At 41.9% G+C, this 14,054-nt stretch overlaps 1 protein-coding gene across 7 annotated transcripts in view; it reads left to right on the top strand.

Moving 5' to 3' along the window:
* SEC16B (SEC16 homolog B, endoplasmic reticulum export factor) overlaps positions 1-14,054 on the top strand; it is a 65,408-nt gene that overhangs the window by 22,762 nt on the left and 28,592 nt on the right. For 6 of the 7 annotated variants that reach the window (XM_015475127.3, XM_015475126.3, XM_015475123.3 and 3 more), the window contains 8 exons: positions 285-397; positions 1,632-1,752; positions 2,500-2,608; positions 4,049-4,193; positions 7,334-7,485; positions 7,881-7,942; positions 9,916-10,051; positions 10,808-11,038. In XM_015475127.3, coding sequence (XP_015330613.2) covers positions 285-397; positions 1,632-1,752; positions 2,500-2,608; positions 4,049-4,193; positions 7,334-7,485; positions 7,881-7,942; positions 9,916-10,051; positions 10,808-11,038 — 1,069 coding nt within the window. Of the gene's footprint in view, positions 1-284; positions 398-1,624; positions 1,753-2,499; positions 2,609-4,048; positions 4,194-7,333; positions 7,486-7,880; positions 7,943-9,915; positions 10,052-10,807; positions 11,039-14,054 lie in introns of those variants that run through there. The other variant, XM_010813319.4, reaches the window with a different exon arrangement.

The following is a 14,054-nucleotide window of genomic DNA, read 5'->3' as shown; positions in this document are numbered from 1 at the left end:
TGTCTGTCAAGTCCTTCATTGTTTTTCTTTTTTTAAAAAATCGTTTATTTATTTGGCTGTGCCGGGTCTTAGTTGTGGCACTTAGGATATTTGGTCTTCGTTGCGGTGTGTGGAATCTCTAGTTGGAGCATGTGCGATCTAGGTCACTGACCCGGATCAAACCCAGGTTCCCCGCATTAGGATCGTGAAATCTTAGCACCAGACCACCAGGAACGTTGATCTCCATTGGTTTTTCTTTTGCTATGCTTATCCTTGAATGAGTGGCCTTTTTTGTGATTCTTTAGGTGGAGCATTGAGGATCTCTATCAGAGCTATTACTCTCCAGCCCTAAGGGAAGAATATGCTTATGGAAGTTATTACTACCATGGACACCCACAGCAGCTTCAGGAAGAAAGAGGTATGGAATAATCTCCAAGAAGCCTTTGGGATGGTACCACTGGTCTGACAGGGCAGAGGCCAAAAGGGCCATGCTCAGAGCCTCATCCTAGGCCTCCACCCCCACCTGCTTCTTTCTTGGTCAGATGCTGCTGCTGCTGCTGCTAAGTAGCTTCAGTTGTGTCCGACTCTGTGTGACCCCATAGACAGCAGCCCACCAGACTCGCCCGTCCCTGGGATTCTCCAGGCAAGAACACTGGAGTGGGTTGCCATTTCCTTCTCCACTTGATCAGATGAGGCCACAGCAAACACACTGCTGCTAGACGTCTTGAGAAGAGATAGAAAAGAGTCATTTCTCTTTGTACATGTAGGTGTAGTTGATGGTACTGAAACTATTTTTATGTTATTAGTGTTATGGATAGTTTGTACTTCATCCATTTTTTTTCTACTCCTCATTATAACCAAGATTATAGTCTCTCCCTGATCAAGTAACAGTGAAGTCAGTTCTTAACAGTGGAGTCATCAAGTGCGTGGCTGGGCTGTAATGAGCCTGACCATCACAGAGTGGCAGATTTGCACAAAAAGGAATTTATACCCTATACCAACAGTAAGGATTTAGGTATGTGTTAATGGCAGCTTCTGACCTACTAGTAAAGAGAAAAATCTGTTTCAGTGCTGAAAACACACACACACACACACACACACACACGATCCCCACTGTTGTACTATCCTATACAGTCATGCTGATTGGTTCAGAGAAGACTGAGATTCATCTTACAGACTTGTTGGCTTTCACTTACCAACTTTATTCAATTTGACAAATACAGTCAGCCCTCCAAATTTGCCGGTCTGCCTCCAACTGATCATTGAAAATATTTGAAAAAAAGAAAATTCCAAAACTTAAAACTTGAATTTGTTGCTTGTTGGCAACTATTTACACAGCACCTATGTTGTATTTACAACTATTTGCATAGCATTTACATGGTATTATTAGTTTTAGAAGTCATCTAGAGATGATTTGAAGTTTATGGAGGATGTGCATACATTCTATGCAAATATTATACCATTTTATTAATATATAAAAGACTTTAACATTCTCAGGTCCTGAAACCAATCCCCTAAAGCATACAGAAGGATGACTGTATGTCTTTATACCTGCCATGCTCCAGTAACCTAGCTTCACAACTTGCTAGAATCTCCGAACTTTTAGGAATAGGAAGTGACCTGTCTTCGTTTTGTTTTCTCTGAGGGTGCAGTGCCAAGGCAAGGGAGTCCTTATATCTGGCAGGAAGATCATCGAGATCAAAAGTACCTCAATGATCATCAACATGAAAACCAGAATAGTCCATTTGGAACAAATAGGGAGACCCAGTTCCAGTAAGTATGCAAGGAGAGGCTGGTTCTACAGACTACGTTTGGCAAACTTGATGTCATCTGGTACTGGTCCCTCATCTTTAGAAGCCCGTCTGCTTTTGTTCTGGCCACAAGGCTGGAGCTCAGGCTGGCCTGAGCCAGCTGTTCACATGGACCCTGGAAGGAGGGGTTCTTTATTCTGAGTGGCAGTTTCCCAAACCTGCCTAAGTCCCCAAACCTGTGAGGTTACTTGAGGTCCCTCTTGAAGGAGGGCATTAATTCTGTGTTGGCCTTGGAACAGATGTGGCCTTGCATAAGTTCTTACAATTGCATCCTGCCTGGGGATGGGGTACTTCTCCTCTGCCCAGTCCTGTGCCCTAAGAACGGTCTCTCCCCTGGGATGAGAAGAGCAAGGAAGAGCATTTTGTACATGTACCTGTCTGGTACCCTTAGGCCTTTCCCCTGCCAGAAACTCACCAATCCGCCTGCTCTGATTTAAGTCATTCTGGGATGTCAGGCCACAGAGATCCAGCCTTCTCTGCAGAGTTTGGGGGCCACTTCTAGTAACTGTGCTATGAACCCCGGACGTTCCTGTTTTTCTGGTTTAATAGACTGTGGCAGCACAAGAGAGGACCAGGCTTTTCCCTGTGGCACATGGGCCAACCCGACACCTGCCCACACTTTGCGGCAGAGCAGCCTCCGGTACAGAGCAGCTCAGCCTGCTGGCCTGCCCTGGATCCCCTCTCACATGCTCCTGTCATCTTGCTGCAGATCTAAGAGTCGGAATCCTTATAAAGACAGTCCTGCTTCTAACTCTGGACAGGAGAGGCCCGAGGACCTGTTCATGGAGAGTCCGCTAACTGGGGCACAGAAAAACAAGGTAACCTGAAGTGACACAGGGCGGGTGGCCTGTGACAGTGCATCACAGCTGACATCATCAGCAGTGGCAGGGCAGGGCCCTGGGGACGGGGGTCCCTAGTGCCAGCAGTCTAAGGGGTACCATTCCTCCCCTCTTGGCATAGCCTCCATGCCCATGTCCTCCTTTCCCTGATTCCTGTTTCAGTCTTCTGGGTCTGGGGCCCTTATTGAGCCCTTTTGCTTTTTTTTTTTTTTTTTGCCAAGTTAGCTGTCAGGAAATATCACCCAAGTCACTCCAAGGTGGGAAAGAAAAGAAGTGTTACCGGTACCCTGGTGGACTAGCAATTTGGTTTACTCAGGAAGTGGGAAGTTGCTAGCATCTTTTAATTTGGGTATGAAAAGCAGAATTTTAAACTTTTCTTGACTCTTCCATTTCTCTCTTCTGAAATCTTACTGGGTGTACCAGTTGGGCTATGAAATGGAGCTCTTGAATATTTTAAACTTTCAATTTTGGAATAACTTTAGATGTATGGAAAAGTTACAAGAGACAAGGTCTTAATTTTTGACAGTCTTGTATTAATCTTCTATCCCTGATTAGGTTTGTATGATTTGGGGGAACAGTTTCTTCTGTACACCTAATACTTAACAGGGCCGGGCACCTATTAGGACTAACAGTAACAACAACGCAATAACAGCAGTCATATATGAGTATAGTACTTTACAGTGTGGACAAAGAGCTTTTGTATCCGTTGTTTGTATCTGTTTTACAATCCTCCCAGAATATAAATTCTGTGAATTTCTTAAAAAAAAAAATTTATTTATTTGGCTGTACTGGGTCTTGGTTGCGCATGCATCTTCACTGCAACACGCAGGATTTTTTTTTAGTTGCAGCATGTGGAATCTTTTAGTTGTGGTGTGCAAAATTTCAGCTGCATCATGTGGGATCTAGTTCCCTGACCAGGGATTGAACCTGGGCCCCCTGTATTGGGAGCACAGAGTCTTAGCCCCTGAACCACCAGGGAAGTCCTTTTGTACCTGTATCCTTAGGGAAAGCATTGCACCTGGAGCATAGTAAGTGCTCATTAAACAGTTGGCGAGTGAATGCAAGAGGTAAGTACTTGAACTATATAGGATAGGTATGATTATCTACATTATAAATGAAGGTACTGAGCTTAGAGAGTCTACGTCACTTGTTCAAGGTCACAGAGCCTGGTATTAACAAAGCTGGAATTTGAATTAAAGTCCCCTGACTCCAGGACCTGCACTCTACCCACAGCCAAAATGAATCCTTTAGCGAGAATTGTCAGTTGAATGATCCCTTCTTTTCCTTTCAATATGTCCACATTCATTAGATTTATTTGAAAGTTTGAATTTTGTTGCTTTAAAGAAACACTTCGGAGGACTGTGTCTCTGAAAGTGCCTCTGATTCTTCCCATGTGTTCTTGTTGTTTTTAACTTCCAGCTATCACTGATGGAGGAGTCCAACCTTCTCTGGCAGCATGAGTCTGGTCTCACCTCCAGCAGCTACGAGCTCAGTCAGTACATGGCAGATGCTTCCGAGCTCTGTGACCCCATGACTTCAGCCGTTTGGAGCCCAGTTCAGGCTGGTGGGTACTGACGTGATTAAAGGAGTTGGCTGAGTCTGATGAGAAGAGGGCTGGGTGGCACATTTCTTGGAAGGTCAACTTTACCTGGTATTTCCAAGAGTAGATCCCTTGTCTGCCTCATTTGCATATGTAGGTCCCCTGGGCAGAGTGGCCAGCTTTGGCTCCATTCCCCATCTTTTCTTTGGTACTGAAGAATGCATCATAGCTGATTTTTGGGAAGGAACGCGGCCCATGGTCATCATCAGGTTGGGAGAGGAGGCCCTCGGAGGTACTGTAGGTAACAAGGGAAGAAAGTAAAGACCAGAGTCAGTTTGGGAAAGTCAAGGCAGGCCACGAAGGTCTGGATGTAGGAGATTTGCCCTGAGTACTGGGGCTATGAGAGCCAGTCCCCAACCTGTCACCCTTATGAGAGTCTAGCCCTGGTACATTATCATTTGGACTAAACCATCAATTACTTGCATTATATTATTCTTTTTTCTTTTTAAAATTAATTTTTTATTGGAGTATAGTTGATTTACAATGTTATTTTCCGCTGTACAGCAAAGTGAACCAGTCATATGTATACATATATCCCCTCTTTTTTGGATTTCTTTCCCATTTAGGTCACCGTAGAGCACTGAGTTGAGTTTCCTGTGCTATACAGTTGTTTCTCTTAGTTTTCTATTTTATACCTGATAGTGTATAGATGTAAATCCCAATCTATCGATTTATCCCATGCTCCTTTCCCCTCTTGGTGTCCATACTATGTGTCTCTCTTTCTGCTTTGCAAATAGGTTCATCTGTACCATTTTTCTAGATTCTACATACATGCCTTCATATATGATGTTTCTTTTTCTCTTTCTGACTTGTTTCACTCTGCAAGAAAGTCTCTAGGTCCATCCACATCTCTGCAAATGGCACAATTTTGTTCCTTTTTATGGCTGAGTAATATTCCATTGTGTATATGTGCCATATCTTCTTTATCCATTCCTCTGTCAATGAACATTTAGGTTGCTTCCATGTCTGGGCTATTGTAAATAGTGCTGCAATAAATTTCAGGGTGCATGTATCTTTTGGAATTATGGTTTTCTCCAGGTATATGCCCATGAGTGGGACTGCTGGGTCATATGGTAGTTCTGTTTTTAGTTTTTTAAGGAACCTCTACACTGTTCTCCATAGTGACTGAACCAATCCACTTTCCTACAAACATTATAAGAGGGTTCCCATTTCTCCACACTCTCTCCAGCATTTTTTGTTTGTAGGTTTTTTGATGATGGCCATTCAGACCAGTGTGAGGTGATATCTCATTGAAGTTTTGATTTGCATTTTTCTAGTAATTAGTGATGTTGAGCATTTTTCATGTGCCTCTTGGCCACCTGTATGTTTTCTTTGGAGAAATGTCTATTTAGGTCTTTTGTTCATTTTTTTGATTGGATTGTTTGTTATGTTGATATTGAGCTACATGAGCTGTTTATATATTTTGGAGATTAGTCCCTTGTGTGTTGCTTCATTTGCAAATATTTTCTCCCATTCTGTTATTTATTTTTTTTTTTGGTCTTGTTTATGGTTTCCTTTGCTGTGCAAAAACTTTTAAGTTTAATTAGGTCCCACTTGTTTACTTTTGTTTTTATTTTCATTATTCTAGGAGATGGGTCAAAAGATCTTGCTGTGATTTACATCAGAGTGTTCTGCCTGTTTTCATCTAAGAGTTTTATAGTGTCAGCCTTACATTTAGGTCTTTAACCCATTTTCTGTTTATTTTTGTGTATATAGTGTTAGGGAGTGTTCTAATTTCATTCTTTTACATGGGTTGTTCAGTTTTCCCAGCATCACTGTTGAAGATGTTATCTTTTTTCCATTATCAAATATTGGGTAACCGTAGGTGTGTGGGTTTATCGCTGGATTTTTTTATCCCATTCCATTGATCTATATTTCTGTGTTTGTGCCAGTACCATGCTGTCTTATTACTGTAGCTTTGTAGTATAGTCTAAAGTTAGGAAGCCTGGTTCTTCCAACTCTGCTTTTCTTTCTCAAGACTGTTTTGGCTATTCAGGGTCTTTTGTGCTTCCACACAAATTATAAAATCTTCTGTTCTAATTCTGTAAAAAATGGCATTGGTTATTTGATAGGGATTGCATTGAATCTGTAGATTGCTTTGGGTAGTACAGTCATTTTCACAGTATTGATTCTTCCAGCCCAAGAACATGGTATATCTGTCTATCTCTTTGTGTTGTCTTTGAAATCTTTCGTCAGTATCTTATAGTTTTCTGAGTACAAGTCTTTTGCCTCTTTAGGAAGGTTTATCCCTAGGTATTTATTCTTTTTGTTGCAATGGTAAATAGAATTGTTTCCTTAATTTCTCTTTCTGATCTTCCATTGTTATCATACAGGAATGCAAGAGATTTCTGTGCATTAATTTTGTATACTGCAACTTTAGCAAATTCATTGATTAGCACCAGTAGTTTTCTGGTGGCCTCTTTAGGATTGTCTATGTTTAGTATCATGTCATTTGCAAACAGGATATTTTTACTTCTTTTCCAATTTGGATTCCTTTTATTTCTTTTCCTTCTCTTTTTGCCATGGCTAGGATTTCTAAAACTACGTTGAATGATAGTGATGACTGCAGGCATCCTAGTCTTGTTCCTGATCTTAGAGGAAATGCTTTCAGTTTTTCATCATTGAGAATGATATTTGCTGTGGGTTTGTCAGGTATGGCCTTTATTATGTTGAAGTAGGTTCCCTCTATGCCCACTTTCTTGAGAATTTTTTTTTATCATAAATGGGTGTTGAATTTTTTCAAAAGTTTTTTCTGCATCTATTGAGATGGTTGTATGGTTTTTATTCTTTAATTTGTTAATATGGTACATCACATTGATTGATTTGCATATACTGAAGAATCCTTGCATCCCTGGGATAAATCCCACTTGATCATGGTATATAATCCTTGTAATATGTTGTTGGATTTGGCATTATAGTCTGACATATTCTTAAAGGCCTAAATCTGACTTGGAGCATGTATTTCTTCTAATTATGTAACCCACCCAGAACCTTATCTTGGTCCCAGTTGAAATTTGCGAAGAAATATGTCTGTGGAATATTTCTTACATAAAGCAAAGCAGTGGTTGTAATGCTAACAGTGTCCACCTGTATTGGTTGGTCAGAGGACATCTCAGCAGCTGGTCCCAAGGAACCCATGAAGTTCTATGTCCCTCACATGCCTGTGAGTTTTGGGCCAGGAGGTCAGCTGGTGTGTGTGAGTCCCAGCTCTCCCAGTGATGGACAGACAGCCCTTGTTGAACTGCACAGCATGGAGGTAAACAAGATTCTGTGTCCCCTGAATGTCAGCACATTACTCCCTGCTTCCCTTGCCTGAGCCCTGGCATCTCCAGGAATAGAGTGCTCTTGGAGGGGCCTGAGCCATGTACCCTGTGGATTGGGGTGTGTGTGTGTGTGTGTGTGTGTGTGTGTGTGTGTGAAGGAATGTGTGGGGCTCTTCTCTGAAAGAAGTAATGCTAGACTGATGTTTTACCTGTGATACTGTTGGCTCATATCCAGCAACTAGAGAGCTCATTTTTGTCTTTCTTCTTTCTCCATGAGGCATTGAGCCACACCCTAGGACCAGCTCTGGGTTCTGATACTGGACTCACCTGAGGAGTGGGGCACTGGGGGCACATAATCTTGAAGACCAAACTTGAGTTTTTGTTCCAGGTTATTCTGAATGATTCTGAGGAACAAGAAGAGATGAGGACTTTCTCAGGACCACTGATCAGGTAAATCGCCATAAAAGTTGCCAAATAAGGGCTTTTGAAACCTATAAAATCTTCCTGCATTTTGGGGATTTGGGCTTGGCTTTCTTGAAAGAAAATATCTGTCCCCATTGGAATGGAATCTCTGTGCTACAAGTTGGAGCCAGATGTGGCTTGAGTCATTTTGACAAGCAATTTGAGTGTTGAAAGACAGAAAAAGGTTTAAAAATCTGAAATCAGTTCTATTTTACAAAGGCTATGTGGTAGGAGGTTTTAATGTTCTGGGTACTTAATAATACTTAAACTGGTAGAAAATTGGGGCACAGCCTCGGAAATCATAGGCAAGTTGCTCATATGGAAAACATTTTTCTGGAGGGATGTATAACTCAGTCAGCATGAGTTCCTAGACAGTGTGCAAGTCTGCCCTCTGCAGGATTGAGCTAGAACTGCTTTTACATTCCTAGTCATGTTTCTGATAAATACTGAGGATGTTCTTTGTTGTGGAGAGAAGAGTTCAGGCTGGTGTCAGAGGTGAGATAATGCATTCTGAAGCCCTTTAAATATCATCACAACTATACAGATGTGTCCTTATCCTGAAGCTTCCCCCTCTAAGAAAATCCCTGGGGTATTTTGACAGTTCCTTCAAGTAAAAATGAATTGTCTCCATTTTTACACACAGGTGTAGCAATGTGGCCTAGAGTACCGAGTTGGGTGTTTGGACACCTAGGGTACTGATCCCTATTTGACTGACTTCATTAAATAATCTCAAGCAAATAATAATTCCTGTTTATGGAGCACTTTATATATGCTACACAATTAGCTAATTCCTTTTTGTATAAGGTAGACTTTAAAACAGTGTTTTAATAGAAGTATAGTTGATTTACAATGCTGTGTTAGATTCATGGGTACAGCGAAGTGATTCAGTTATATATAAATCTGTTCCCTTTCACATTCTTCTCCATTATAGGTTATTATAAGACACTGAGTTAGAGGTAGACTTTTAAAGAAATTTTATTTTGTTTGTTTATTTTAGCTGCACTAGGTCTTCGTTGTTCCACACGGGCTTTCTCTAGCTGTGGCAAGCGGGGGCTACTCCTTGTTGCAGGGCACTGGCTTCTCACTGCGGTGGCTTCTCTTGTTGTGGGCACAGGCTCCAGGCACGCAGGCTTCAGTAGTTGTGGGCACAGGCTCTAGGCATGCAGGCTTCAGTAGTTGTGGGCACAGGCTCCAGGCATGCAGGCTTCAGTAGTTGTGGGCACAGGCTCAGTAGCTGCAGAGCCAAGGTTAGTTGCTCCACAGCATGTGGAATCTTACCAGACCAGGGACTGAACCTGTGTCTCTTGTATCCGCAGGTAGATTCTTATCCACTGTACCACCAGGGAAGCCCTGGAGGTAGACATTTTAATCACCCCTGTTTTATCAGAAAGAGCAGAGTCTCAGAGGAGATAAGCAACTTGTGTAGGCTGAGAAGTTTAGAAGGGAGCTTCCCTGGTGGCTCAGAGGTTAAAGCATCTGCCTGCAACGTGGGAGACCTAGGTTCAATCCCTGGGTCAGGAAGATCCCTTGGAGAAGGAAATGGCAACCCACTCCAGTATTCTTACCTGGAGAATCCCATGGATGGAGGAGCCTGGTAGGCTAAAGTCCACGGGGTCACAAAGAGTTGGACACGAAGGCTGGATTTAAATCCAGGGTTGTCTGATCTCAAAGTCTGTGCTCGAACCTGCCACCCAAATAGTCATTTCAGGTCTCTGGGCCTCAGTTTCTTCCTCTGCAAAACAGAGACCGTGGATGAGAGAATCTCTGAGGTCCCTTCCTGTTCTATATGGAAACAACTGCCCTGTAACTACAGACTCACTGTCCCCATCCTGGGTTGTCCTGTTTCTACTACCATCTCAGTCCCAGCCCAGGCACCGCCCTCACGCTGTAGGAGGGGCTTGTGGTCCTGCCTGGGGGAGGAATCTGTCCCTCACTCTTTGCTCCTTGAAATCTCTCCCTAGGGAAGATGTGCACAAGGTGGACATCATGACGTTTTGCCAGCAGAAAGCAGCACAGAGCCACAAATCTGAGACACCGGGGAGCAGAGACTCGGCTCTACTCTGGCAGCTGTTGGTTCTCCTTTGTCGGCAGAATGGGGTCAGTATCACCGCGGCCGGAGGATGGGCAGGTGCAGGCTGGACTGAAATTTAAATTTTCCTGGGAGAGAGAAGATTCGTCTTGGGGCATAATTATAAAAGGTAGCATTAAAGAAGCAACAAATGGCCTCAAGAAAAGAAACTGCTGAGGTCAATGCCAGAGTGCAAATGCTATAACTTTTCCCTGCTCTTCTCCACTGCTGCTGCTGCTGCTGCTAAGTCGCTTCAGTCGTGTCCGACTATGTGCGACCCCATAGATGGCAGCCCACCAGGCTCCCCCTTCCCTGGGATTCTCCAGGCAAGAACACTGGAGTGGGTTGCCATTTCCTTCTCCAATGCATGAAAGTGAAAAGTGAAAGTGAAGTCGCTCAGTCGTGTCCGACTCTTAGCGACCCCATGGACTGCAGCCTACCAGGCTCCTCTGCCCATGGGATTTTCCAGGCAAGAGTACTGGAGTGGGGTGCCATTGCCTTCTCCACTAGCCTCTGGTTATTGCTCAGTTCTTGGGTTACCGCACCAAGCAGATAATACACCTATGAGAGTGTGCATATTTCTGGTCACCTTTGTGGCTCCTGAAAGGCAGAAAATAGCCATGAGAATGAAGGTGGAGTTTCAACTACCACAATGCAAAAGGGACTGTCTTGTGTTTACATGTGGGTCTCCTCCTGAAGTGGACGGGCGCTCTGGTGCCCCGCCTTCTGCAGTCTGGGGTACCAGCATGGCGACGAATGGGAATGGGATTCTCTTTGCTTTGCAGTCCATGGTGGGGTCTGACATCGCCGAGCTGCTGATGCAGGACTGCAAGAAGCTGGAGAAGTACAAGCGGCAGCCGCCTGTCGCCAATCTCATCAACCTGACGGATGAGGACTGGCCAGTGCTGAGCTCTGGGACCCGGGACCTGCTCACCGGGGAGATTCCTCCCAGCGTGGAGACGCCTGCGCAGATCGTGGAGAAATTCACTAAGCTGCTCTACTATGGAAGGAAGAAGGCAAGTACCGCGCCCACTCCTGCTTAAAATAGTCCGGGCAGCCCTATAGCTCACCCCTCCCCAATGATATGAGTGACATATACTTATTTTATAACAGTAAGTTCAGAAAGGTACAAAGGAAAAAAAAAACATCCAAAGTCCTACCATTAAAAGATAATACCTGTTAAAATTTTGGTATATGTACTTCTAGTATTTTCTATGCATATGTATCAATATTAAAAGTTAAATTAAATTACATATACAAGTTTTTTTCTTTTTTTCCCTTAAGATTATATGGTGAAACCCTCTCATGGCATTAAACTGTGCCACTAAAAACTAGATTATATTCCATTATATGAATGTATCATGTTTTATGCACAATTCACTGCTGTTGACTGTATAGGCCATGTACACTTTTGCCATTCTCTGGTAACTCAGTGGGTAAAGAATCCACCTGCAATGCAGGAGACCAGGGTTACACCCCTGGGTGGGGAAGATCCTCCGAAGAAGGAAATGGCAACCCACTCTAGTATTCTTGCCTGGAAAATCCCATGGACAGAGGAGCCTGGTGGGCTACAGTCCATGGGGCTGCAAGAGCCAGATGTGACTTATCCACTGAACCACCACCACCATAATTATGCAATTCAAAAATCTTGTTATATAAATCTTTGGATGACCTTTTTATTATTTTTTAAGATAGATTCCTAGAAGTGGAACTACTAGGTTAAAGAGTATGTACTTTTAAAAGGCTCTTCACACATACACTAAATTAGTTTCCAGGAAGTTTGTTTACAAATGATACCTCCATCAACTATATCTAAAATATGCATTTCAATACTGAATACTTTAATTCCACTGATGAAGTGATGTCTTCCGTATTTTTTGATATGTAAGTTAGACTTTGACATTTTTATGTTATTTATTAAATTTTAAATAGAAGTATATTTGACAAATGAAATGGCAAGATAAAGTGTACAATGTGACTTGATACATGGTGTGAAAGGATTCCCCTCACTGAGTTATTAACATATACATCACCTCACACATGTCCCTATTATTTTATACCCTAATTTTGAAGTTGAGCTCACATTTTACAAAAGTCTGAAGTGAAGTGAAGTGAAAGTCACTCAGTTGTGTCCGACTCTTTGCTCCCCTCCATGGACTGTAGCCCACCAGGCTCCTCTGTCCATGGGATTTCCCAGGCAAGAATACTGGATTGAGTTGCATTTCAGTAAACTTAAATATTTGCATAAATGGTTGAAATCAATTCGAATCAATTAAAAATCAAAAGATAAAAGGAATATAACAGGAGAAATGATGCTGTTCCTTGCTCCCTCCCAACCACAAGATTTTTCCTCTCTGAAATATATGGAGGTATTTCCTCCAAATATAATTATTTCCTCCCTCTTTGCCCTCATAGCATATTACATATCATGTCTTCACCTTCCTTTTGTCATTTAACAAAATCTTATAGGAAACACTCAATATTGGCATTGGTAAATTTTTTTTCCGTAAAGGAACAGACAGTAAATATTTTAGGCTTTGCTCAGGGACAGAGGAGCCTAGTGGGCTGCCGTCTATGGGGTCGAACAGAGTCGGACACGACTGAAGCGACTTAGCAGCAGCAGCAGCAGCAGCAGCTACTTAGTTCTGCTGTTATTGTGTGAAAACAGCCATGGATAATCTGAAAATAAATGGGTGTGGCTGTGTTTCAATAAAATTTTATTTATGGACATAGAAATTTGAATATATCACTTTCATGTGTAATGAAGCATTATTCTTTTTTTTGATCTTTTTTCAATCATTTAAAAGTGTAAAAACTTTTCGTAGCTTGTAGGCTGTACCAAAACAGCAGTGGGCTGAATTGGGTCTTCGGGCCACATTTTGGTGACTCTTGTTTCTTTTTATATACAAATACCTTCCTCATTATTACTTAGAGCTACATGGGTTTATATAGGTGAATTATAATCAATTCAATTGAACTTCTGTAGATTGACACTTAGATCATTTCTAGTCTTTTGCAATTACAAATAATGCTGCAATGAATAACATTGTCATTTTGCCCTGGGGAGAGAATATATGTAAGGAAAGTTTGTAGAAGTGGAAGCTTTGGATCAAAGGGTATGTGGTTTGTAATTTTGATAGATATTTACAAACTGACTTTTTAGAGGTTGTACTGATTACTCTACCAATATAGAGAGTGCCTGCTTCCCCCCACTCTCACCAACCCAGTGTGTTTCTTTTTGATATGTGCCAGTGTGAGAGGTGAAAAAAATATATAGTAGTTATTTGCATTTTTCTTATTATAAATGAAGCTGAATATCCTTTAATCTGTGGATATTTTTGTCACAGATTTTCCACATTTTTCTGTGGAGCTTTGATACCCATATATTGATTTGTAGGAGCTCTTTACTTTTTTAGGATTTTCTGTCTGAAATAACTTTTTTGGAGTGATATATAGAAAGGCTTTTCCTGCTTCAAAATTAATTTATGAAAATGAAGTTGAAATGCTTTTGTGACTTCACCTTTACCTTTAAATCTTTAATTGTGTGTGTCTTTGTATGTGATGTTATCTTTTAAATGAGAGATGGACATGATACTCAGTGAAAATGGGATCAACTTGTAGCATATATGTGTGTGTGTATAGTCATTATATATTTAATATATATATTCACTAAATAGTAGGCACTGCTATTTCTTGCCTGGAGAACCCCAGGGATTGGGGAGCCTGGTGGGCTGCCATCTACGAGGTCGCATAGAGTCGGACACGACTGAAGCAACATAGCAGCAGCAGCAGCAGCTATTTCACCAGTGATTCACTTACTCAATAAACATTTATGTAGCAGCCACTTCTAAGGCATCAAACTCAGTAGGGGATACAGAGATAAATCAGTGATGATCTCTTTCTTAAGAATAAGTAATGACCATAACAACAACAATAATAAAAGAAAATATTTGAAAAATACTTTCTATGTGCCAGATACTCACCCATCAGCTTATATGCATTATCTCATTTATCTTCATAGAAACCCTCTAG

Source organism: Bos taurus, chromosome 16 (genome assembly GCF_002263795.3).
Source record: "Bos taurus isolate L1 Dominette 01449 registration number 42190680 breed Hereford chromosome 16, ARS-UCD2.0, whole genome shotgun sequence".
Taxonomy (NCBI): Eukaryota; Metazoa; Chordata; class Mammalia; order Artiodactyla; family Bovidae; genus Bos; species Bos taurus.
This window is presented reverse-complemented; position numbering and strand designations above follow the sequence as displayed.